We start from the raw sequence: 27,455 nt of genomic DNA on the forward strand, positions 1-27,455 counted from the left end.
CAGGGTCACTGCATTCTGCATCTTTACTCTGTATCTAACCCTGTACCTGCCCTGGGAGTGTTTGATGGGACAGTGTAGAGGGAGCTTTACTCTGTATCTAACCCGTGCTGTACCTGCCCTGGGAGTGTTTGACGGGACAGTGTAGAGGGAGCTTTACTCTGTATCTAACCCTGTACCTGACCCTGGGAGTGTTTGACGGGACAGTGTAGAGGGAGCTTTACTCTGTATCTAACCCTGTACCTGCCCCTGGGAGTGTTTGACGGGACAGTGTAGAGGGAGCTTTACTCTGTATCTAACCCTGTACCTGACCCTGGGAGTGTTTGATGGGACAGTGTAGAGGGAGCTTTACTCTGTATCTAACCCTGTACCTGCCCTGGGAGTGTTTGATGGGACAGTGTAGAGGGAGCTTTACTCTGCATCTAACTCTGTACCTGCCCTGGGAGTGTTTGATGGGACAGTGTAGAGGGAGCTTTACTCTGCATCTAACTCTGTACCTGCCCTGGGAGTGTTTGATGGGACAGTGTAGAGGGAGCTTTACTCTGTATCTAACCCTGTACCTGACCCTGGGAGTGTTTGATGGGACAGTGTAGAGGGAGCTTTACTCTGTATCTAACCCGTGCTGTACCTGCCCTGGGAGTGTTTGATGGGACAGTGTAGAGGGAGCTTTACTCTGTATCTAACCCTGTACCTGCCCTGGGAGTGTTTGATGGGACAGTGTAGAGGGAGCTTTACTCTGTATCTAACCCTGTACCTGACCCTGGGAGTGTTTGATGGGACAGTGTAGAGGGAGCTTTACTCTGTATCTAACCCTGTACCTGCCCTGGGAGTGTTTGATGGGACAGTGTAGAGGGAGCTTTACTCTGCATCTAACTCTGTACCTGCCCTGGGAGTGTTTGATGGGACAGTGTAGAGGGAGCTTTACTCTGCATCTAACTCTGTACCTGCCCTGGGAGTGTTTGATGGGACAGTGTAGAGGGAGCTTTACTCTGTATCTAACCCTGTACCTGCCCTGGGAGTGTTTGATGGGACAGTGTAGAGGGAGCTTTACTCTGTATCTAACCCTGTACCTGACCCTGGGAGTGTTTGATGGGACAGTGTAGAGGGAGCTTTACTCTGTATCTAACCCGTGCTGTACCTGCCCTGGGAGTGTTTGATGGGACAGTGTAGAGGGAGCTTTACTCTGTATCTAACCCGTGCTGTACCTGTCCCTGGGAGTGTTTGATGGGACAGTGTAGAGGGAGCTTTACTCTGTATCTAACCCTGTACCTGACCCTGGGAGTGTTTGATGGGACAGTGTAGAGGGAGCTTTACTCTGTATCTAACCCTGTACCTGACCCTGGGAGTGTTTGATGGGACAGTGTAGAGGGAGCTTTACTCTGTATCTAACCCTGTACCTGACCCTGGGAGTGTTTGATGGGACAGTGTAGAGGGAGCTTTACTCTGTATCTAACCCGTGCTGTACCTGTCCCTGGGAGTGTTTGATGGGACAGTGTAGAGGGAGCTTTACTCTGTATCTAACCCTGTACCTGACCCTGGGAGTGTTTGATGGGACAGTGTAGAGGGAGCTTTACTCTGTATCTAACCCTGTACCTGACCCTGGGAGTGTTTGATGGGACAGTGTAGAGGGAGCTTTACTCTGTATCTAACCCTGTACCTGCCCTGGGAGTGTTTGATGGGACAGTGTAGAGGGAGCTTTACTCTGTATCTAACCCGTGCTGTACCTGCCCTGGGAGTGTTTGATCCAGAGAGGGACTGAGCCTGTCAGAGCTCCACACTGGGCAAGTGTTGGGGGAATTATCAGGCCCTGGGGATTTATCAGCATTCAGTCCCATTGTACCATCTGTACTGGGCTCATTGAATGCTGATAAATCCCCCGGGCCTGATAATCTGCATCCCAGAGTATTAAAAGAGGTAGCCATGGAAATAGTGGATGCATTAGTTGTCATCTTCCAAAATGCTATAGATTATGGAACAGTTCCTGCAGATTGGAGGGTGGCAAATGTAACCCCACTATTTAAAATAGGAGGGAGAGAGAAAACAGAGAACTACAGACCGGTTAGCCTAACATCAGTAGTAGGGAAAATGCTAGAGTCTATTATAAAGGATGTGATAACAGGACACTTAGAAAATATCAACGGGATTAGACAAAGTCAACATGGATTTATGAAAGGGAAATAGTGTTTGACAAACCTACTGGAGTTTTTTGAGGATGTAACTGGTAAAATAGATAAGGGAGAACCAGTGGATGTGGTTTATTTGGATTTTCAGAAGGCCTTTGATAAAGTCCCACTTAAGAGGTTGGTGTGCAAAATTAAAGCACATGGGATTGGGGGGAATATACTGGCATGGATTGAGAATTGGTTAACAGACAGGAAACAGAGAGTAGGAATAAATGGATCTTTTTCGGGGTGGCAGGCGGTGATGAGTGGGGTACCGCAGGGATCAGTGCTTGGGCCCCAGCTATTCACAATATATATCAATGATTTAATGTAATATTTCCAAGTTTGCTGACGACACAAAACTAGGTGGGATTGTGAGTTGTGAGGAGGATGCAAAGAGGCTTCAAGGCGATTTAGACAAGTTGAGTGAGTGGGCAAATACATGGCAGATGCAGTATAATGTGGATAAATGTGAAGTTATACACTTCGGAAGGAAAAACAGAAAGGCAGAGTATTATTTAAATGGTGATAGATTGGGGAATGTTGATGTACAAAGGGACCTGGGTGTCCTTGTACACCAGTCACTGAAAACAAACATGCAGGTACAGCAAGCAGTTAGGAAGGCAAATGGTATGTTGGCCTTCATTGCAAGAGGATTTGAGTACAGGAGCAGGGATGTCTTACTGCAGTTATACAGGGCCTTGATGAGGCCACACCTGGAGTATTGTGTGCAGTTTTGGTCTCCTTACCGAAGAAAGGATATACTTGTCATAGAGGGAGAGCAGCGAAGGTTCACCAGACTGATTCCTGGGATGGCAGGACTGTCGTATGAGGAGAGATTGGGTCGACTCGGCCTGTATTCACTAGAGTTTAGAAGAATGAGAGGGGATCTCATCGAAACATATAAAAGTCTGACAGGGCTAGACAGACTGGATTCAGAGAGGATGTTTCCCCTGGCTGGGGGGTCCAGAACGAGGGGTCACAGTCTCAGGATACAGGGTAGGACATTTAGGACTGAGATGGGGAGAAATTTCTTCACTCAGAGGGTGGTGAACCTGTGGAATTCTCGACCACAGAAGGCTGTGGAGGCCAAGTCACTGAATATATTTAAGAAGGAGCTCGATAGATTTCTAGACACAAAAGGCATCAAGGGGTATGGGGAGAGAGCGGGAATATGGTATTGAGATAGAGGATCAGCCATGATCATATTGAATGGGGGAGCAGGCTCGAAGGGCCAAATGGCCTACTCCTGCTCCTATTTTCTATGTTTCGATGAACGAGGAGCCGATGACCATTGACGGCTGCATTCTGAGTTTGAGGCAGTTCATTCTGAACTCCTGGGAAATATGCCGACTTGCCAAGAATTCCCGCAAATAGATAACTGTGGAGGAGCCTCGACATTACATTGACTGTGTTGAAGCATCCACATTGGGTGGGGGGCAATCCGTGTGAGGCGGGGTCTAGCAGCCATTACCTCCAGCAGACACGATGGCGTCTGCCCAGCGCACAGTCTCCTCACTGTAGTCCCTGCGTTTCACCAGGCGAACCTCAATCCCTTCTTTACTGAGGAGAAACGGGAACAAAAACATGAACAGTTCAGAGTTGGCAGCAGGGAGCGTTTCCCCCGATTTAATCCGTTACAGGGAGCGTTTCCCCCGATTTAATCCGTTACAGGGAGCGTTTCCCCCGATTTAATCCGTTACAGGGAGCGTTTCCCCCGATTTAATCCGTTACAGGGAGCGTTTCCCCCGATTTAATCCGTTACAGGGAGCGTTTCCCCCGATTTAATCCGTTACAGGGAGCGTTTCCCCCGATTTAATCCGTTACAGGGAGCGTTTCCCCCGATTTAATCCGTTACAGGGAGCGTTTCCCCCGATTTAATCCGTTACAGGGAGCGTCTCCCCCGATTTAATGTTACAGGGAGCGTTTCCCCCGATTTAATCCGTTACAGGGAGCGTGTCCCCCGATTTAATCCGTTACAGGGAGCGTGTCCCCCGATTTAATCCGTTACAGGGAGCGTGTCCCCCGATTTAATCCGTTACAGGGAGCGTTTCCCCCGATTTAATCTGTTACAGGGAGCGTGTCCCCCGATTTAATCCGTTACAGGGAGCGTTTCCCCCGATTTAATCCGTTACAGGGAGCGTTTCCCCCGATTTAATCTGTTACAGGGAGCGTTTCCCCCGATTTAATCCGTTACAGGGAGCGTTTCCCCCGATTTAATCCGTTACAGGGAGCGTGTCCCCCGATTTAATCTGTTACAGGGAGCGTTTCCCCCGATTTAATCTGTTACAGGGAGCGTTTCCCCCGATTTAATCCGTTACAGGGAGCGTTTCCCCCGATTTAATCTGTTACAGGGAGCGTTTCCCCCGATTTAATCCGTTACAGGGAGCGTGCCCACTGATTTAATCCGTTACAGGGAGCGTTTCCCCCGATCTAATCCGTTACAGGGAGCGTTTCCCCCGATTTAATCTGTTACAGGGAGCGTGCCCACTGATTTAACCATAAGACCATAGGAGATAGTCGATAGGAGCACCCTGTACAGTTGTAGCATGACTTCCCTGCTTTTATACTCCATCCCCCGAAAAATAAAGGCCAATATTCCGTTTGCCTTCCAGATTACCTGCTGCACCTGTATGTTGACTTTTTGTGTTTCATGTACGAGGACACCCAGATCCCTCTGTACCGCAGCATTTTGTAGTATTTCTCCATTCAAATCATATTTTGCTTTTTTATTTTTCCTCCCAAAGTGGATGACTTCACATTTTCACACATTATTTTCCATCTGCTAAATTTTTGCCCATTCGCTTAACCTGTCAATATCCCTTTGCAGACACTTTGTGTCCTCATCGCAACTTGCTTTTCCACCTATCTTTGTATCATCAGCAAATTTGGCCACAAGGCACTCTGTTCCTTCATCCAAGTCATTGATATATATTGTAAATAGTTGAGGCCCCAGCACTGAGCCCTGCGGCACCCCACGAGTTACAGATTGAAAAGGGGGACCTTTCCAGAATCTAGTGAATTCTGGAAGATTACAACCAATGCATCCACTATCTCTGTAGCCACTTCCTTTAAGACCCTCAGATGCAAGCCATCAGGTCCAGGGGACTTGTCAGCCTTTAGACCCATTAGTTTACCGAGTACTTTTTCTCTCGTGATAGTGATTGTTTTTAGTTCCTCCCTCCCCTTTGCCCCTTGATTTTCTACTATTATTGGTATGTTATTAGTGTCTTCTACTGTGAAGACAGATACAAAATATCTGTTCAATTCCTCTGCCATTTCCTTGTTTTCCATTATTATTTCCCCAGTCTCATCCTCGAAGGGACCAATGTTTACTTTAGCTGCCCTCTTCCTTTTTATATACTTGTAGAAGCTTTTACTGTCAGTTTTTATATTTCTTGCTCGTTTACTCTCATCATTTATTTTCTCCCTCTTTATTATTCTTTTAGTCATCCTTTGCTGGTTTTTAAAGTTTCCCCAATCTTCGGGCTTACCAGTAATCTTTGCCAGGTTGTATGCTTTTTCTTTCAACCTGATACCATCCTTGACCCATTACAGTGAGTGCGCCCGCTGATTTAACCCATTACACGGAGTGCGCCCGCTGATTTAACCCATTACACGGAGTGCGCCCGCTGATTTAACCCATTACACGGAGTGCGCCCGCTGATTTAACCCATTACACGGAGTGCGCCCGCTGATTTAACCCATTACACGGAGTGCGCCCGCTGATTTAACCCATTACACGGAGTGCGCCCGCTGATTTAACCCATTACACGGAGTGCGCCCGCTGATTTAACCCATTACACGGAGTGCGCCCGCTGATTTAACCCATTACACGGAGTGCGCCCGCTGATTTAACCCATTACACGGAGTGCGCCCGCTGATTTAACCCATTACACGGAGTGCGCCCGCTGATTTAACCCATTACACGGAGTGCGCCCGCTGATTTAACCCATTACACGGAGTGCGCCCGCTGATTTAACCCATTACACGGAGTGCGCCCGCTGATTTAACCCATTACACGGAGTGCGCCCGCTGATTTAACCCATTACACGGAGTGCGCCCGCTGATTTAACCCATTACACGGAGTGCGCCCGCTGATTTAACCCATTACACGGAGTGCGCCCGCTGATTTAACCCATTACACGGAGTGCGCCCGCTGATTTAACCCATTACACGGAGTGCGCCCGCTGATTTAACCCATTACACGGAGTGCGCCCGCTGATTTAACCCATTACACGGAGTGCGCCCGCTGATTTAACCCATTACACGGAGTGCGCCCGCTGATTTAACCCATTACACGGAGTGCGCCCGCTGATTTAACCCATTACACGGAGTGCGCCCGCTGATTTAACCCATTACACGGAGTGCGCCCGCTGATTTAACCCATTACACGGAGTGCGCCCGCTGATTTAACCCATTACACGGAGTGCGCCCGCTGATTTAACCCATTACACGGAGTGCGCCCGCTGATTTAACCCATTACACGGAGTGCGCCCGCTGATTTAACCCATTACACGGAGTGCGCCCGCTGATTTAACCCATTACACGGAGTGCGCCCGCTGATTTAACCCATTACACGGAGTGCGCCCGCTGATTTAACCCATTACACGGAGTGCGCCCGCTGATTTAACCCATTACACGGAGTGCGCCCGCTGATTTAACCCATTACACGGAGTGCGCCCGCTGATTTAACCCATTACACGGAGTGCGCCCGCTGATTTAACCCATTACACGGAGTGCGCCCGCTGATTTAACCCATTACACGGAGTGCGCCCGCTGATTTAACCCATTACACGGAGTGCGCCCGCTGATTTAACCCATTACACGGAGTGCGCCCGCTGATTTAACCCATTACACGGAGTGCGCCCGCTGATTTAACCCATTACACGGAGTGCGCCCGCTGATTTAACCCATCACACGGAGTGCGCCCGCTGATTTAACCCATTACACGGAGTGCGCCCGCTGATTTAACCCATCACAGGGAGTGCGCCCGCTGATTTAACCCATCACAGGGAGTGCGCCCGCTGATTTAACCCATCACACGGAGTGCGCCTGCTGATTTAACCCATCACAGGGAGTGCGCCCGCTGATTTAACCCATCACAGGGAGTGCGCCCGCTGATTTAACCCATTACAGGGAGTGCGCCCGCTGATTTAACCCATTACAGGGAGTGCGCCCGCTGATTTAACCCATCACAGGGAGTGCGCCCGCTGATTTAACCCATTACAGGGAGTGCGCCCGCTGATTTAACCCATTACAGGGAGTGCGCCCGCTGATTTAACCCATTACAGGGAGTGTGCTCACTGATTTAACCCATTACAGGGAGTGTGCCCACTGATTTAACCCATTACAGGGAGTGTGCCCACTGATTTAACCCATTACACGGAGCGCGCCCACTGTTTGAACCCATTACAGGGAGAGTGTCTGATGATTTAACCCAGGCACAAAGAGCTTCCGTGCACACACTGGCCCTCGGGGGAGAGGGAGAAATGTCTCCTTACCGTAGGCTGTCCACCACATGCTGCACATTGGTGTTGTGAATGTGGTGCCGCTCCAACAAGCCGCTGTAGCTGGATCCTTTCGTGGCGAGCTGCAAACACACAACATGGGAGGGGTGAGGCTGGACACCGATAGGAGACACAGGGAGTGGGCAGGCAGATGGTAAATACAGTTCAACAAAGAGAAATGTGAAATAGGACAGAGGATTGGCAGGATGTGACCAGTGGGAGATAGAGAGAAACTATTTCCGCTGGTTGGGGAGTCTAGGACTGGGGGACACAGTCTAAAAATTAGAGCCAGGACTTTCAGGAGTGAAGTTAGGAAACACTTCTACAGGCAAAGGGGTGGTTGAAGTTTGGAACTCTCTTCCACAAACGGCAATTGATGCGAGCTCAATTTTTAATTTTAAATCTGAGATTGAGAGATTTTTGTTAACCAAAGGTATTAAGGGATATGGGAATAAGGCAGGTATATGGAGTTAGATCACAGATCAGCCATGATCTCAATGAATGGTGGGACAGGTTCGAGGGGCTAAAGGGCCTCCTCCTGTTCCTATGTTCCTAGAATGGAAATATACCCTAAATAAAGAATTCACATGGAATGGAGGAACAGAGGAGTGCAGGGACACAGAAAGGACAAGGGGGTTCTGGGGCTCACGTACAGGGGCATGAAATACAAAGTAAGAGGGCATCACATCTGCAGGGGATTCATCCACAGCTCCAGGACCACGTATGGATTGAGGTCACCATTGGAGGAAGGATATTGGAATATATTGCTCACAGAAAAGGAGCAACATAGATTCGCTGGGGTGATCCCAGGGATACGGGGTGCTCGTCTTCACTGGGGTGATCCCAGGGATACAGGGTGCTCGTCTTCACTGGGGTGATCCCAGGGATACAGGGTGCTCGTCTTCACTGGGGTGATCCCAGGGATACAGGGTGCTCGTCTTCACTGGGGTGATCCCAGGGATACGGGGTGCTCGTCTTCACTGGGGTGATCCCAGGGATACGGGGTGCTCGTCTTCACTGGGGTGATCCCAGGGATACAGGGTGCTCGTCTTCACTGGGGTGATCCCAGGGATACGGGGTGCTCGTCTTCACTGGGGTGATCCCAGGGATACAGGGTGCTAGTCTTCACTGGGGTGATCCCAGGGATACAGGGTGCTAGTCTTCACTGGGGTGATCCCAGGGATACAGGGTGCTCGTCTTCACTGGGGTGATCCCAGGGATACAGGGTGCTAGTCTTCACTGGGGTGATCCCAGGGATACAGGGTGCTAGTCTTCACTGGGGTGATCCCAGGGATACAGGGTGCTAGTCTTCACTGGGGTGATCCCAGGGATACAGGGTGCTAGTCTTCACTGGGGTGATCCCAGGGATACAGGGTGCTAGTCTTCACTGGGGTGATCCCAGGGATACAGGGTGCTCGTCTTCACTGGGGTGATCCCAGGGATACAGGGTGCTCGTCTTCACTGGGGTGATCCCAGGGATACGGGGTGCTAGTCTTCACTGGGGTGATCCCAGGGATACAGGGTGCTAGTCTTCACTGGGGTGATCCCAGGGATACGGGGTGCTAGTCTTCACTGGGGTGATCCCAGGGATACAGGGTGCTCGTCTTCACTGGGGTGATCCCAGGGATACGGGGTGCTCGTCTTCACTGGGGTGATCCCAGGGATACAGGGTGCTAGTCTTCACTGGGGTGATCCCAGGGATACGGGGTGCTCGTCTTCACTGGGGTGATCCCAGGGATACAGGGTGCTCGTCTTCACTGGGGTGATCCCAGGGATACAGGGTGCTCGTCTTCACTGGGGTGATCCCAGGGATACAGGGTGCTAGTCTTCACTGGGGTGATCCCAGGGATACAGGGTGCTCGTCTTCACTGGGGTGATCCCAGGGATACAGGGTGCTAGTCTTCACTGGGGTGATCCCAGGGATACAGGGTGCTCGTCTTCACTGGGGTGATCCCAGGGATACGGGGTGCTAGTCTTCACTGGGGTGATCCCAGGGATACAGGGTGCTCGTCTTCACTGGGGTGATCCCAGGGATACAGGGTGCTCGTCTTCACTGGGGTGATCCCAGGGATACAGGGTGCTCGTCTTCACTGGGGTGATCCCAGGGATACAGGGTGCTAGTCTTCACTGGGGTGATCCCAGGGATACAGGGTGCTCGTCTTCACTGGGGTGATCCCAGGGATACAGGGTGCTCGTCTTCACTGGGGTGATCCCAGGGATACAGGGTGCTCGTCTTCACTGGGGTGATCCCAGGGATACGGGGTGCTAGTCTTCACTGGGGTGATCCCAGGGATACAGGGTGCTAGTCTTCACTGGGGTGATCCCAGGGATACAGGGTGCTCGTCTTCACTGGGGTGATCCCAGGGATACAGGGTGCTAGTCTTCACTGGGGTGATCCCAGGGATACAGGGTGCTCGTCTTCACTGGGGTGATCCCAGGGATACAGGGTGCTAGTCTTCACTGGGGTGATCCCAGGGATACGGGGTGCTCGTCTTCACTGGGGTGATCCCAGGGATACAGGGTGCTCGTCTTCACTGGGGTGATCCCAGGGATACAGGGTGCTCGTCTTCACTGGGGTGATCCCAGGGATACAGGGTGCTAGTCTTCACTGGGGTGATCCCAGGGATACAGGGTGCTAGTCTTCACTGGGGTGATCCCAGGGATACAGGGTGCTCGTCTTCACTGGGGTGATCCCAGGGATACAGGGTGCTAGTCTTCACTGGGGTGATCCCAGGGATACAGGGTGCTAGTCTTCACTGGGGTGATCCCAGGGATACAGGGTGCTAGTCTTCACTGGGGTGATCCCAGGGATACAGGGTGCTCGTCTTCACTGGGGTGATCCCAGGGATACAGGGTGCTAGTCTTCACTGGGGTGATCCCAGGGATACGGGGTGCTAGTCTTCACTGGGGTGATCCCAGGGATACAGGGTGCTAGTCTTCACTGGGGTGATCCCAGGGATACAGGGTGCTCGTCTTCACTGGGGTGATCCCAGGGATACGGGGTGCTAGTCTTCACTGGGGTGATCCCAGGGATACAGGGTGCTAGTCTTCACTGGGGTGATCCCAGGGATACAGGGTGCTAGTCTTCACTGGGGTGATCCCAGGGATACAGGGTGCTAGTCTTCACTGGGGTGATCCCAGGGATACAGGGTGCTAGTCTTCACTGGGGTGATCCCAGGGATACAGGGTGCTAGTCTTCACTGGGGTGATCCCAGGGATACAGGGTGCTCGTCTTCACTGGGGTGATACCAGGGATACGGGGTGCTAGTCTTCACTGGGGTGATCCCAGGGATACAGGGTGCTCGTCTTCACTGGGGTGATCCCAGGGATACAGGGTGCTAGTCTTCACTGGGGTGATCCCAGGGATACAGGGTGCTAGTCTTCACTGGGGTGATCCCAAGGATACAGGGTGCTAGTCTTCACTGGGGTGATCCCAGGGATACAGGGTGCTAGTCTTCACTGGGGTGATCCCAGGGATACAGGGTGCTAGTCTTCACTGGGGTGATCCCAGGGATACAGGGTGCTCGTCTTCACTGGGGTGATCCCAGGGATACAGGGTGCTAGTCTTCACTGGGGTGATCCCAGGGATACAGGGTGCTCGTCTTCACTGCAGCACAGAAAAACCAGGGGGAATCTAATAGATTTGAAATGATGAAAGGGTTTAAAGGGTGAAGACACTGTGGTCTGTTCCGCGGTCTCTTCCACTCACCCCCTCACCCTCACTCAGTACCTGCTCCTCTCCCCCTCACCCTCGCTCAGTACCTGCTCCTCTCCCCCTCACCCTCGCTCAGTACCTGCTCCTCCCCCCCTCCCCTCACTCAGTACCTGCTCCTCTCCCCCTCACCCTCGCTCAGTACCTGCTCCTCTCCCCCTCACCCTCGCTCAGTACCTGCTCCTCCCCCCCTCCCCTCACTCAGTACCTGCTCCTCCCCCCCTCCCCTCACTCAGTACCTGCTCCTCTCCCCCTCACCCTCGCTCAGTACCTGCTCCTCTCCCCCTCACCCTCGCTCAGTACCTGCTCCTCTCCCCCTCACCCTCGCTCAGTACCTGCTCCTCCCCCCCTCCCCTCACTCAGTACCTGTTCCTCTCCCCCTCACTCCTCCCCCTCACTCAGTACCTGTTCCTCTCCCCCTCCCCTCACCCTCGCTCAGTACCTGTTCCTCTCCCCCTCACTCCTCCCCCTCACTCAGTACCTGCTCCTCTCCCCCTCCCCTCACTCAGTACCTGCTCCTCTCCCCCTCCCCTCACTCAGTACCTGCTCCTCTCCCCCTCCCCTCACTCAGTACCTGCTCCTCTCCCCCTCCCCTCACTCAGTACCTGCTCCTCTCCCCCTCCCCTCACTCAGTACCTGCTCCTCTCCCCCTCCCCTCACTCAGTACCTGCTCCTCTCCCCCTCCCCTCACTCAGTACCTGCTCCTCTCCCCCTCACCCTCACTCAGTACCTGCTCCTCTCCCCCTCCCCTCACTCAGTACCTGCTCCTCTCCCCCTCCCCTCACTCAGTACCTGCTCCTCTCCCCCTCCCCTCACTCAGTACCTGCTCCTCTCCCCCTCCCCTCACTCAGTACCTGCTCCTCTCCCCCTCACCCTCACTCAGTACCTGCTCCTCTCCCCCTCCCCTCACTCAGTACCTGCTCCTCTCCCCCTCCCCTCACTCAGTACCTGCTCCTCTCCCCCTCCCCTCACTCAGTACCTGCTCCTCTCCCCCTCACCCTCACTCAGTACCTGCTCCTCTCCCCCTCCCCTCACTCAGTACCTGCTCCTCTCCCCCTCCCCTCACTCAGTACCTGCTCCTCTCCCCCTCCCCTCACTCAGTACCTGCTCCTCTCCCCCTCACCCTCACTCAGTACCTGCTCCTCTCCCCCTCCCCTCACTCAGTACCTGCTCCTCTCCCCTCCCCTCACTCAGTACCTGCTCCTCTCCCCTCCCCTCACTCAGTACCTGCTCCTCTCCCCCTCCCCTCACTCAGTACCTGCTCCTCTCCCCCTCCCCTCACTCAGTACCTGCTCCTCCCCCCCTCCCTCTCACTCAGTACCTGCTCCTCTCCCCCTCCCCTCACTCAGTACCTGCTCCTCTCCCCCTCCCCCAGTACCTGCTCCTCTCCCCCTCCCCCTCACTCAGTACCTGCTCCTCTCCCCCTCCCCCTCACTCAGTACCTGCTCCTCCCCCCCTCCCTCTCACTCAGTACCTGCTCCTCTCCCCCTCACTCAGTACCTGCTCCTCTCCCCCTCCCCTCACTCAGTACCTGCTCCTCTCCCCCTTCCCTCACTCAGTACCTGCTCCTCTCCCCCTCCCCTCACCCTCACTCAGTACCTGCTCCTCTCCCCCTCACCCTCACTCAGTACCTGCTCCTCCCCCCCTCACCCTCTCTCTGTACCGACTCCTCCGCCTGAGACTGGGAACCCTTTTAACTGAATGCATCGTATATTGTGCCATGTGCCTGTGAGTATAGGAATAGCCAGAGAAAACAGGTTCATGTGTGGCAGGAGGGAGGGCTTCAGATTCCTGGGGCATTGGGACCCATTCTGGGACAGGAGGGACCTGTACAAGCCGGACGGATTGCACCTAAACAGAGCTGGGACCAATGTCCTCGCGGGGAGGTTCACTAATGCTGTGGGGGAGGGTTTACTCATTTGGCAGGTGGATGGGCACCAGGATGAAACATTAGAGAGGAGAAACGAGGTGAACAGAGGACTGGGAGGAACAAGTAGCACTAGAGTAAGGAATAGTTCAGAAATAGGAGGGGTCAGATAGGGGACAAATACGAGGCAGTCTAAGATGAGATTGGAGTGCATGTGCGTAAATGCACGTAGCGTGATGAATAAGGTTGGTGAGCTGCAGGCTCACGTCATCACATGGGAATATGATATCGTGGTAATAACACAGACCTGGCTCAAAGAAGGGGAGGATTGGGGACTTAATATTCCTGGCTACAAGGTATTCAAGAAAGATTGTGAAGGAAAGAAAGTTGGGGGTGGGGGGGTGTCAGTATTGATCAAAAACTATTACAGCACTGGAAAGGGATGATGTAATTGAGGGGTTAAAGACAGAATCTATTTGGTTAGAATTAAGGAACAAGAGAGGAGCTCTTACACTACTGGGAGTATACTACACGCCACCAAATAGTGGGAAGGAGACAGAGGAGAACATTTGCAAATAGTGATAATTCCAGCCCAACCAGGAAGGAAGCAGTGCTGGATCTAGTTGTGGGGAATGAAGTGGGGCAGGTGGAACATGTTTCAGTGGGGGAGCATTTCGGAAACAGCGATCACAATATTATTAGGTTTAGAATAGTTATGGAAGAGGAGAAGGAACAAGCAAATGAGAAAATACACAACTGGAGGAGGGCTAGTTTCAGTGAGTTATAAAAGGGATCTGTTCCAGGTGGATTGGAATCAAAGATTGGCAGCGAAAATAGTAAATGAGTAATAGCAGGCCTTCAGAGAAAGAAAGAAAGGAGGAGGAACTTGCATTTCTTTAGCGCCTTTCACAACCTCAGGACATTCCAAAGTGCTTTACAGCCAATGAAGAACTTTTTTGAAGCGTAGCCACTGTTGTAATGTAGGAAACGCGGCAGCCAATTTGCACACAGCAAGATCCCACAAACAGCAATGTGATAATGACCAGATAATCTGTTTTAGTGATGTTGGTTGAGGGATAAATATCGGCCCCACGACACCAGGGAGATTCCCCTGCTCTTCTTCAAAATAGTGGGCGTGGGATCTATAACATCCACCTGAGAGGGCAGACAGGGCCTCGGTTTTAAAGTCCCAAAAGGCCGCCCCTCCGACGGTGCGGCCCTCCCTCGGCACCGCCCCTCCGACGGTGCAGCCCTCCCTCGGCACCGACCCTCCCTCGGCACCGCCCCTCCGACGGTGCGGCCCTCCCTCGGCACCGCCCCTCCGACGGTGCAGCCCTCCCTCGGCACCGACCCTCCCTCGGCACCGACCCTCCGACGGTGCGGCCCTCCCTCGGCACCGCCCCTCCGACGGTGCAGCCCTCCCTCGGCACCGACCCTCCCTCGGCACCGACCCTCCGACGGCGCGGCCCTCCCTCGGCACCGACCCTCCGACGGCGCGGCCCTCCCTCGGCACCGACCCTCCGGCCCTCCCTCGGCACCGCCCCTCCGACGGCGCGGCCCTCCCTCGGCACCGCCCCTCCGACGGCGCGGCCCTCCCTCGGCACCGCCCCTCCGACGGCGCGGCCCTCCCTCGGCACCGCCCCTCCGACGGCGCAGCCCTCCCTCGGAGTATCAGCTTGGATTTTATGCTCAAGTCCCTGGAGCCACAACCTCCTGATTCAGAGGTGAGAGTGTTCCCAAGTGAGCCACGGCCAACGCACCGTCAGCTCCAGACAGGAGTTGGATCGGGTACAGAGTAGACACGTCTCTACGAGGGGGAAAGGAAGGGCATCCAAAGCTAGAGCTCCCTGGATGACGAAAGATATAGAGATTAAAATGAAACAGGAAAAGGAGTTTTATGACAAATGTCAGGATCATATAACAGTAAAGAACCAGGCTGAATACAGAAAGTACTGAGGAGATCTAAAAAAGGGAATAAGAGGAGTGAAGAGAGAGTATGAGAATAGATTAGTAGCTTGGAAAAGTATGGGCAAATAAATGAAAGTGAGCACGGATTGGTTAAGAACATAAGAAATAGGAGCAGGAGTAGGCCATTCGGCCCCTCGAGCCTGCTCCACCGTTCTATCAGATCATGGCTGATCTTCAACCTCAACTCCACTTCCCCGCCCTATCCCCATATCCCTTGATTCCCCTAGAGTCCAAAAATCTATCAATCTCAGTTTTGAACATATTCAATGACTCAGTCCAGGAAAATCGTGTTTGACTAACTTGATTACATCGAGTCTACAGCGCAGAAATGGGCCACTCGGCCCAACTGGTCTATGCTGCTGTTTATGCTCCACACGAGCCTCCTCCCACCCTACTTCATCTCACCCTTTCTCCCTCATGTGTATCTCTGGCTTCCCCTTAAATGCATCTGTACTATTCGCCTCAACTACTCCTTGTGGGAGTGAGTTCCACATTCTCACCACTCTCTGGGTAAAGAAGTTTCTCCTGAATTCCCTATTGGATTTATTGGTGACTCTCATATTTATGGCCCCAAGTTCTGGTCTCCTTCACAATTGGAAACATTTCCTCTACATTTACCCCATCAAACCCATGCATTATCTTGAAGACCTCTATCAGGTGACCCCTCAGCCTTCTCTTTTCTAGAGAAAAGAGCCCCAGCCTGTTCAGCCTTTCCTGATAAGTATATCCTCACCATTCTGGTATCATCCTTGTGAATCTTTTTTGCACCTTCTCCAATGTCTCTATCATTTCGAGAATATGGACACCAGAACTGTGCACAGTACTCCAAGTGTGGTCTAACCAAGGTTCTGTACAAGTTTAACATAACTTCCCTGCTTTTCAATTCCATCCCTCCAGAAATGAACCCCAGTGCTCGATTTGCCTTTTTTATGGTCTTATTAATCTGCGTCGCTACTTTTGGTGATGTGTATCTGTACCCCGAGATCCCTTTGCACCTTCTCTCCCGTTTTAGACTCTTATTATCCAAGCAGTATGTAAGGAATATAGGAACAGGAGTAGGCCATTCAGCCCCTCGTGCCTGCTCCGCCATTTGATAAGATCATGGCTGATCTGTGATCTAACTCCATATACCTGCCTTTGGCCCATATCCCTTAATACCTTTGATTGCCAAAAAGCTATCTATCTCAGATTTAAATTTAACAATTGAGCTAGTATCAATTGCCGTTTGCGGAAGAGAGTTCCAAACTTCTACCACCCTTTGTGTGTAGAAATGTTTTCTAATCTCGCTCCCGAAAGGTCTGGCTCTAATTTTTAGACTGTGCCCCCTACTCCGAGAATCCCCAACCAGCGGAAATAGTTTCTCTCTATCCACCCTATCTGTTCCCCTTAATATCTTATCAACTTTGATCAGATCACCCCTTAACCTTCGAAAGTCCAGAGAATACAACCCCAATTTGTGTAATCTCTCCTCGTAACTTAACCCTTGAAGTCCAGGTATCATTCCAGTAAACCCACACTGCACTCCCTCCAAGGCCAATATGTCCTTCCGAAGGTGCGGTGCCCAGAACTGCTCACAGTACTCCAGGTGCGGTCTAACCAGGGTTTTGTATAGCTGCAGCATAACTTCTGCCCCCTTGTACTCCAGTCCTCCAGATATAAAGGCCAGCATTCCATTAGCCTTATTGATTATTTTCTGCACCTGTTCATGACACTTCAATGATCTATGTATCTGAACCCCGAAGTCCCTTTGGACATCCACTGTTTTTAACTTTTTACCATTTAGAAAGTACCCTGTTCTATCCTTTTTTGATCCAAAGTGGATGACCTCACATTTGTCTACATTGAATTCCATTTGCCACAGTTTTGCCCATTCACCTAATCTATCAATATCGCTTTGTAATTTTATGTTTTCATCTACACTGCTTACAATGCCACCAATCTTTGTGTCATCGGCAAACTTAGATATGAGACTTTCTATACCTTCATCTAAGTCGTTAATAAATATTGTGAATAATTGAGGCCCCAAGACAGATCCCTGCGGGACTCCACCAGTCACATCCTGCCAATGTGAGTACCTACCCATTATCCCTACTCTCTGTCGCCTTTCGCTCAGCCAACTTCCTAACCAAGTCCGTACTTTTCCCTTGATTCCATGGGCTTCTATCTTAGCTAACAGTCTCTTATGTGGGACCTTATCAAATGCCTTCTGGAAGTCCATATAAATAACATCCATTGACATTCCCCTGTCCACTACTTTAGTCACCTCTTCAAAAAATTCAAATCAGGTTTGTCAGGCACGACCTACCTTTCACAAATCCATGCTGGCTCTCTCTGATTAACTGAAAATTCTCGAGGTGTTCAGTCTCCAGCATTTTCCCCACAGCAGATGTTAGGCTAACTGGTCTATAATTCCCTGGTTTCCCTCTCTCTCCTTTCTTAAAAAGCGGAGTGACGTGCAATTTTCCAATCTAGAGGGACAGTTCCTGAATTTGGAGAACTTTGAAAGATTATAGTTAGGGCATCCACAATGTGCTCACCTACTTCCTTTAAAACCCTGGGATGGAAACCATCTGGTCCTGGGGATTTGTCACTCTTTAGTGCTATTATTTTCTACATTACTGTTGCTTTACTTATGTTAATTTTATCGAGTCCCTGTCCCCGATTCAATATTAGTTTTCTATGTGGCCTCCTTATTCTTCCTATCAAAATGCACCACCTCACACTTATAGAGTCATAGAGTCACAGAGTTATACAGCACGGATAGAGGCCCTTCGGCCCATCGTGTCCGCGCCGGCCATCAAGCCCTGTCTACTCTAATCCCATATTCCAGCATTTGGTCCGTAGCCTTGTATGCTATGGCATTTCAAGTGCTCATCCAAATGCTTCTTGAATGTTGTGAGGGTTCCTGCCTCCACAACCCTTTCAGGCAGTGAGTTCCAGACTCCAACCACCCTCTGGGTGAAAAAGTTCTTTCTCAAATCCCCTCTAAACCTCCCGCCTTTTACCTTGAATCTATGTCCCCTTGTTATAGAACCCTCAACGAAGGGAAAAAGCTCCTTAGTATCCATCCTATCTGTGCCCCTCATAATTTTGTACACCTCAATCATGTCCCCCCTCAGCCTCCTCTGCTCCAAGGAAAACAAACCCAATCTTCCCAGTCTCTCTTCATAGCTGAAGCGCTCCAGCCCTGGTAACATCCTGGTGAATCTCCTCTGCACCCTCTCCAAAGCGATCACATCCTTCCTGTAGTGTGGCGACCAGAACTGCACACAGTACTCCAGCTGTGGCCTAACCAGTGTTTTATACAGCTCCATCATAACCTCCTTGCTCTTATATTCTATGCCTCGGCTAATAAAGGCAAGTATATTACTTAAGGCAAGTATATTACTTATCTATATTGAAATTCAATTGCCCATTCTGCAAGTTAATTGAGTTCTTTGATGAAGTAACGGAGAGGATTGATGAGGATACAGAATTGGCTAAGGGACAGAAAGCAGAGAGTAGTGGTGAACGGTTGTTTTTCAGACTGGAGGGAAGTATACAGTGGTGTTCCCCAGGGGTCAGTATTAGGACCACTGCTCTTTTTATTACATTTTAACGACCTGGACTTCGGTATAGAGGGTATAATTTCAAAGTTTGCAGATGACACGAAACTCTGAAATATAGTAAACAATGAGGAGGATAGTAACAGACTTCAGGAGGAAACAGAATCATAGGAAGGTTACAGCATGGAAGGAGGCCATTCGGCCCATTGTGTCCGTGCCGGCTCGATGCAACAGCAATCCAGCTAGACCCACTCACCCACCCTATCCCCGTAGCCCTGCAAATTTTTTCCTTTCCAGTACTTATCCAGTTCCCTTTTGAAGGCCATGATTGAATCTGCCTCCACCACCCCCTCGGGCAGAGCATTCCTCACTCCCCCGGGCCCATCCCCACTCCCCCTTCCGGGGCCCCTCATTCCTCTCTCCCCTGCCCTCCCCCCTCATTCTCTCTCTCCTCACCCCCCACCCCGGGGCCCCTTCCTCACCCCCCCCCTCTCCGGGGGCCCTTCCTCACTCACCCCCCCCCTCTCCGGGGGCCCTTCCTCACTCACCCTCCCCTCTCCGGGGGCCCTTCCTCACTCACCCCCCCCTCTCCGGGGGCCCTTCCTCACTCACCCCCCCCTCTCCGGGGGCCCTTCCTCACTCACCCCCCCCTCTCCGGGGGCCCTTCCTCACTCACCCCCCCCCTCTCCGGGGTCCCTTCCTTAACCCCCCCCCCTCTCCGGGGTCCCTTCCTCACCACCCCCCCTCTCCGGGGGCCCTTCCTCACCCACTCCGGGGACCCTTCATCACCCCCTCCGGGGTCCCTTCATCACCCCCTCCGGGGCCCCTCCCTCACCCCCCCCACTCCGGGGCCCCTCCCTCACCCCCCCCCACTCGGGGGCCCCTCCCTCACCCCCCCCCACTCGGGGGCCCCTCTCTCCTCTCTCCCCTGCCCCCCCACTCTCCGGGGCCCCTTCCTCACCCCCCCCTCTCCGGGGCCCCTTCCTCACCCCCCCCCTCTCCGGGGCCCCTTCCTCACCCCCCCCCCTCTCCGGGGTCCCTTCCTTAACCCCCCCCCTCTCCGGGGTCCCTTCCTCACCACCCCCCTCTCCGGGGTCCCTTCCTCACCCCCCCCTCTCCGGGGCCCCTTCCTCACCCCCCCCTCTCCGGGGCCCCTTCCTCACCCCCCCACTCTCCGGGGCCCCTTCCTCACCCCCCCACTCTCCGGGGCCCCCTTCCTCACCCCCCCACTCTCCGGGGCCCCTTCCTCACCCCCCCACTCTCCGGGGCCCCTTCCTCACCCCCCCCCTCACCCTCCCCCCTCTCCGGGGCCCCTTCCTCACCCCCCCCTCACGGGGCCCCTTCCTCACCCCCCCCCTCTCCGGGGCCCCTTCCTCACCCCCCCCTCTCCGGGGCCCCTTCCTCACCCCCCCACTCTCCGGGGCCCCTTCCTCACCCCCCCCTCTCCGGGGCCCCTTCCTCACCCCCCCCCCCACTCCGGGGCCCCTCTCTCCTCTCTCCCCTGCCCCCCCCCCCTCTCTGGGGCCCCTTCCTCACCCCCCCCCTCTCCGGGGTCCCTTCCTCACCCCCCCCCCTCTCTGGGGTCCCTTCCTCACCCCCCCCCCTCACTGGGGTCCCTTCCTCACCCCCCCCTCTCCAGGGTCCCTTCCTTAACCCCCCCCCCCTCTCCGGGGGCCCTTCCTCACCCCCTCCAGGGGCCCTTCCTCACCCCCTCCGGGGCCCCTTCCTCACCCCCTCCGGGGCCCCTCCCTCACCCCCTCCGGGGCCCCTCCCTCACCCCCCCCCCCCACTCCGGGGCCCCTCCCTCACCCCCCCCCCACTCGGGGGCCCCTCCCTCACCCCCCCCCCACTCCGGGGCCCCTCTCTCCTCTGCCCCCCCCTCTCTGGGGCCCCTTCCTCACCCCCCCCTCTCCGGGGCCCCTTCCTCACCCCCCCTCTCTCCGGGGCCCCTTCCTCACCCCCCCCTCTCTCCGGGGGCCCTTCCTCACCCCACCCCCTCTCCGGGGTCCCTTCCTCACCCTTCCGGGGTCCCTTCCTCACCCCCTCCGGGGGCCCTTCCTCACCCCCTCCGGGGCCCCTCCCTCACCCCCCCCCACTCGGGGGCCCCTCCCTCACCCCCCCCCCCCACTCGGGGGCCCCTCCCTCACCCCCCCCCCCCCACTCGGGGACCCCTCCCTCACCCCCCCCCCACTCGGGGACCCCTCCCTCACCCCCCCCCCCCTCTCCGGGGCCCCTTCCTCTCACCCCCCCCCTCTCCGGGGCCCTGTCTCCCCTGCCCTCCCCCCCGGGACCCACTCACCCTCTCCCGCAGCTCCTCCTCTCTCTCCCCCCCGAGGTGACGCTGCTGTTGCTGCTCGAACTCGAAGCGGGTTGTTTTCGCCACCACGGCCACCCGGCCGGGCTGGAAAGGGCCGGGGCCTGTGGTGAAGGCCCGGGGCCTCCCTCCGGTCAGCAGCGCGGCCGCGGGGCCCCAGCGGAGTAGGGCGAGCGCCATGGGCCGGGCCCGGGGGCTGCGGGGCCTTCTCTCGGGCCGCGCTCTGTCTTTCCACCCGTCCCGCACTAGGCCGCCAATCCCCGGCCGCCGCTTAGCAACTCCGCCGGCTGGTCCAAACAACCAGTGCGCAGGCGCGGCCTTCGCCGAGTCGCCACTGCGCAGGCGTGTTGTCCGATCGCCCGCTGCTTGCCGGGAACTGTAGTCCCGCCGTATCCCGTCGGGCACCGCGGTGTTAAAGGGGCCGCTCCGGGAGATTCGTTTATTTGTTTATGGGATGTGGGCGTCGCTGGTGAGGCCGGCATTTATTGCCCATCCCTAATTGCCCTTGAGAAGGTGGTGGTGAGCCGCTTTCTTGAACCGCTGCAGTCCGTGTGGTGACGGTTCTCCCACAGTGCTGTTAGGAAGGGAGTTCCAGGATTTTGACCCAGCGACGATGAAGGAACGGCGATATATTTCCAAGTCGGGATGGTGTGTGACTTGGAGGGGAACGTGCAGGTGGTGTTGTTCCCATGTGCCTTCTGCTCTTGTCCTTCTAGGTGGTAGAGGTCGCGGGTTTGGGAGGTGCTGTCGAAGAAGCCTTGGTGAGTTGCTGCAGTGCATCCTGTGGATGGTACACACTGCAGCCACAGTGCGTCGGTGGTGAAGGGAGTGAATGTTTAGGGTGGTGGATGGGGTGCCAATCAAGCGGGCTGCTTTGTCCTGGATGGTATCGAGCTTCTTGAGTGTTGGAGCTGCACTCATCCAGGCAAGTGGAGAGTATTCCATCACACTCCTGACTTGTGCCTTGTAGATGGTGGAAAGGCTTTGGGGAGTCAGGAGATGAGTCACTCGCTGCAGAATACCCAGCCTCTGACCTGCTCTTGTAGCCACAGTATTTATATGGCTGGTCCAGTTAAGTTTCTGGTCAATGGTGACCCCCAGGATGTTGATGGTGGGGGATTCGGCGATGGTAATGCCGTTGAATGTCATGGGGAGGTGGTTAGATTCTCTCTTGTTGGAGATGGTCATTACTCTGAGCTGTTAAAGGGTCCGCAGTGTGAGTCAGCAGACAGCACAATGTCCTTGAGGGTGTGGGGGAGGCAGAGGATTGAGTTCTCACTGTGAGTGTGTGTGTGTTGGGGGTGTTGGGGAGTGTTGGGGGGTTTGTGGGGGGGGGGGGGAGTGTGTGTGAGGGGGTGGGGGGGGAGTGGTGGGGGGGGTGTTGGGGGGTTTGTGGGGGTGTGTGTGTGGGGGGGTTTGTGGGGGGGGGGTGTTGGGGGGTTTCTGGGGGTGTGTGTGGGGGGGGGGTGTTGGGGGGTTTGTGGGGGGGGTGTTGGGGGGTTTGTGTTGGGGGGTTTGTGGGGGTGTGTGTGTGGGGGGGTTTGTGGGGGGGGGTGTTGGGGGGTTGGTGGGGGGGCGCTGTTTGCACTGTGATGTTGACCCTGTCGTTCTGTGAATCGTTGCCCTGTCGATGATCCGCGCGGTGATTTGCGGCGGTGAGTTTGTGATTTTGGGGCAGACTCTCCGTCCAATCACCGTGAATCGTGCGGCCGTGGAGAGGCTCAGTGTGAAGTGTTGGAGAGGGTTCAGAATCCAGGGGCCGTCTCATGGCCACACTCGGCCCGGAATGGGGTCTCCTCCCCACCCCCCCCTCTACAGAGTCTCCCCCACTGTGAGGAGGACACGGAGTCTGCAAAGGGATATAGACAGGTTAAGTGAGTGGGTGAGAAGGTGGTCGATGGAGTATAATGTGGGAAAATGTGAGGTTATTCACTTTGGTAGGAAGAATAGAAAAACAGAATATTTTTTAAATGGTGAGAAACTATTAAATGTTGGTGTTCAGAGAGACTCGGGTGTCCTTGTACAAGAAATACAGAAAGTTAACATGCAGATACAGCAAGTAATTAGGAAAGCAAATGGAATGTTGGCCTTTATTGCGAGGGGGGTTGGAGTACAAGAGTAAGGAAGTCTTACTACAATTGTACAGGGCTTTGATGAGACCTCACCTGGAGTACTGTGTACAGTTTTAGTCTCCTTATCCAAGGAAGGACATACTTGCCTTAGAGGTGGAGCAATGAAGGTTCACTGGATTAATTCCTGGGATGAGAGGGTTGTCCAATGAGGAGAGATTGAGGAGAATGGGCCTAAACTAAGGTGGAACTAGGAATGAGGTTCTGCTGAGACAGTTTGAGGAGCTCGGGTCCAAATTGATAAGCAGAACCTCAAAGATAATAATCTCTGGATCACTACCTGAACCACATGCGAATTGGCACAGCGACAAATAGATCAGAGAGTTAAATGTGTGTCTCAAAGAGTGGTGTGGGAGACAGGGGGTTCGATTCATGGGGCACTGGCACCTGTACTGGGGAAAGAGGGAGCTGTTCTGACAGGACGGGCTCCACTTAAACCGGGCTGAGGCCAGTGTCCTGGCGAATCGAATAACTAGGGCTGTAGATAGGGCTTTAAACTAAAAGGATGGGGTGAGGGGTCAGGTGAGGGGAAATTTCGAAATCTAATGAGAAAAGTCAAGACAACAGAACAGTGTAGTGATTTGGGTAAAGATACGCAGAGTGTGGCAGGAAGGGGCAGAGAGTTTAACGGTAATAGTGCAACAAGTAAGGTCAGAGCAGGAAAAAAATGGTAAAAAGTCAAAATTAAAGGCTCTTTATCTGAATGTGCAGAGCATTTCTAACAAGATAGATGAATTAATTGCACAAATAGAGATAAATGGGTTTGATCTTATCGCCATTACAGAGACATAGAGTCATAGATAGAGTCATAGAGTTATACAGCACGGATAGAGGCCCTTCGGCCCATCGTGTCTGCGCCGGCCATCAAGCCCTGTCTACTCTAATCCCATATTCCAGCATTTGGTCCGTAGCCTTGTATGCTATGGCATTTCAAGTGCTCATCCAAATGCTTCTTGAATGTTGTGAGGGTTCCTGCCTCCACAACCCTTTCAGGCAGTGAGTTCCAGACTCCAACCACCCTCTGGGTGAAAAAGTTCTTTCTCAAATCCCCTCTAAACCTCCCGCCTTTTACCTTGAATCTATGCCCCCTTGTTATAGAACCCTCAACGAAGGGAAAAAGCTCCTTAGTATCCATCCTATCTGTGCCCCTCATAATTTTGTACACCTCAATCATGTCCCCCCTCAGCCTCCTCTGCTCCAAGGAAAACAAACCCAATCTTCCCAGTCTCTCTTCATAGCTGAAGCGCTCCAGCCCTGGTAACATCCTGGTGAATCTCCTCTGCACCCTCTCCAAAGCGATCACATCCTTCCTGTAGTGTGGCGACCAGAACTGCACACAGTACTCCAGCTGTGGCCTAACCAGTGTTTTATACAGCTCCATCATAACCTCCTTGCTCTTATATTCTATGCCTCGGCTAATAAAGGCAAGTATCCCATATGCCTTCTTTACCACCTTATCTACCTGTTCCGCCGCCTTCAGGGATCTGTGAACTTGCACACCAAGATCCCTCTGACCCTCTGTCTTGCCTAGGGTCCTCCCATTCATTGTGTATTCCCTTGCCTTGTTAGTCCCTCCAAAGTGCATCACCTCGCACTTTTCCGGGTTAAATTCCATTTGCCACTGTTCCGCCCATCTGACCAACACATCTATATCGTCCTGCAGACTGAGGCTATCCTCCTCGCTATTTACCACCCTATCAATCTTTGTATCATCAGCGAACTTACTGATCATACCTTTTACATTCATATCCAAGTCATTAATGTAGACCACAAACAGCAAGGGACCCAGCACCGATCCCTGTGGTACCCCACTGGCCACAGGCTTCCACATGGTCGCAAAATGACTAATGTTGGGAACTAAATATTCGAGGGTACATGACATTTAGAAAAGACAGGCAGAATGGAAAAGGAGGGGGTGCAGCCCTGATAATAAAGGATGAGATAAGGACAGTAGTGAGAAAGGATCTCGGCTCGGAAGGTAAGGAAGTAGAATCAGTCTGGGTGGAGATAAGAAATAACAAGGGACAGAAAACATTGGTGGAGGTAGTTTATAGGCCCTCTAATAGTAGCTACACCATTGGACAGAGTATTAATCATGAATTAATAGGAGCTTGTAACAAAGGAAATGCAGTAATCATGGGGGACTTTAATCTTCATATAGACTGGACATATCAAATTGGCAAAAGTAGTTTGGAGGACGAGTTCATGGAATGCATTCGAGACAGTTTCCTCGAGCAATACGTCATGGAACCAACCAGGGAACAGGCTATTAGACCTTGTATTGTGAAATGTGACAGGGTTAATTAGTAATCTCACAGTAAAGGAACTTTTTTTTTATTTGTTCATGGGATGTGGGTGTCGCTGGCGAGGCCGGCATTTATTGCCCATCCCTAATTGCCCTTGAGAAGGTGGTGGTGAGCCGCCTTCTTGAACCGCTGCAGTCCGTGTGGTGACGGTTCTCCCACAGTGCTGTTAGGAAGGGAGTTCCAGGATTTTGACACAGGGACAATGAAGGAACGGCGATATATTTCCAAGTCAGGATGGTGTGTGACTTGGAGGGGAACGTGCAGGTGGTGTTGTTCCCATGTGCCTGCTGCCCTTGTCCTTTTAGGTGGTAGAGGTCGCGGGTTTGGGAGGTGCTGTCGAAGAAGCCTTGGCGAGTTGCTGCAGTGCATCCTGTGGATGGTACACACTGCAGCCACTGTGCACCGGTGGTGAAGGGAGTGAATGTTTAGGGTGGTGGATGGGGTGCCAATCAAGCGGGCTGCTTTATCTTGGATGGTGTCGAGCTTCTTGAGTGTTGTTGGAGCTGCATTCATCCAGGCAAGTGGAGAATATTCCATCACACTCCTGACTTGTGCCTTGTAGATGGTGGAAAGGCTTTGGGGAGTCAGGAGGTGAGTCACTCGCCGCAGAATACCCAGCCTCTGACCTGCTCTTGTAGCCACAGTATTTATATGGCTGGTCCAGTTAAGTTTCTGGTCAATGGTGACCCCCAGGATGTTGATGGTGGGGGATTCGGCAATGGTAATGCCGTTGAATGTCAAGGGGTGGTGGTTGGACTCTCTCTTGTTGGAGGTGGTCATTGCCTGGCACTTATCTGGCGCGAATGTTACTTGCCACTTATCAGCTGAAGCCTGGATGTTGTCCAGGTCTTGCTGCATGCGGGCTCGGACTGCTTCATTATCTGAGGGGTTGCGAATGGAACTGAACACTGTGCAGTCATCAGCGAACATCCCCATTTCTGACCTTATGATGGAGGGAAGGTCATTGATGAAGCAGCTGAAGATGGTTGGGCCTAGGACACTGCCCTGAGGGACTCCTGCAGCAATGCCCTGGGGCTGAGATGATTGGCCTCCAACAACCACTACCATCTTCCTTTGTGCTCGGTATGACTCCAGCCACTGGAGAGTTTTCCCCCTGATTCCCATTGACTTCAATTTTACTCGGGCTCCTTGGTGCCACACTCGGTCAAATGCTGCCTTGATGTCAAGGGCAGTCACTCTCACCTCACCTCTGGAATTCAGCTCTTTTGTCCATGTTTGGACCAAGGCTGTAATGAGGTCTGGAGCCGAGTGGTCCTGGCGGAACCCAAACTGAGCATCGGTGAGCAGGTTATTGGTGAGTAAGTGCCGCTTGATAGCACTGTCGACGACACCTTCCATCACTTTGCTGATGATTGAGAGTAGACTGATGGGGCGGTAATTGGCCGGATTGGATTTGTCCTGCTTTTTGTGGACAGGACATACCTGGGCAATTTTCCACATTGTCGGGTAGATGCCAGTGTTGTAGCTGTACTGGAACAGCTTGGCTAGAGGTGCAGCTAGTTCTGGAGCACAGGTCTTCAGCACTACAGCTGGGATGTTGTCGGGGCCCATAGCCTTTGCTGTATCCAGTGCACTCAGCCGTTTCTTGATATCACGTGGAGTGAATCGAATTGGCTGAAGACTGGCTTCTGTGATGGTGGGGATATTGGGAGGAGGCCGAGATGGATCATCCACTCGGCACTTCTGGCTGAAGATGGTTGCAAACACTTCAGCCTTGTCTTTTGTACTCACGTGCTGGACTCCGCCATCATTGAGGATGGGGATGTTTACAGAGCCTCCTCCTCCTGTTAGTTGTTTAATTGTCCACCACCATTCACGACTGGATGTGGCAGGACTGCAGAGCTTTGATCTGATCCGTTGGTTGTGGAATCGCTTAGCTCTGTCTATAGCATATTGCTTCTGCTGTTTAGCATGCATGTAGTCC

At 53.2% G+C, this 27,455-nt stretch overlaps 1 protein-coding gene across 1 annotated transcript in view; it reads right to left on the reverse strand.

Annotated features, from left to right (window-relative positions):
- LOC137307592 (NAD kinase 2, mitochondrial-like) overlaps positions 1-21,433 on the reverse strand; it is a 35,626-nt gene extending 14,193 nt beyond the window's left edge. Inside the window, 3 exon segments of the mRNA XM_067976881.1 lie at positions 3,634-3,722; positions 7,664-7,752; positions 21,061-21,433. Coding sequence (XP_067832982.1) covers positions 3,634-3,722; positions 7,664-7,752; positions 21,061-21,255 — 373 coding nt within the window. The 5' untranslated portion in view covers positions 21,256-21,433.
- Between the last annotated feature and the right edge of the window lie 6,022 nt (positions 21,434-27,455).

Source organism: Heptranchias perlo, unplaced genomic scaffold (assembly GCF_035084215.1).
Source record: "Heptranchias perlo isolate sHepPer1 unplaced genomic scaffold, sHepPer1.hap1 HAP1_SCAFFOLD_1067, whole genome shotgun sequence".
NCBI lineage: Eukaryota > Metazoa > Chordata > Chondrichthyes > Hexanchiformes > Hexanchidae > Heptranchias > Heptranchias perlo.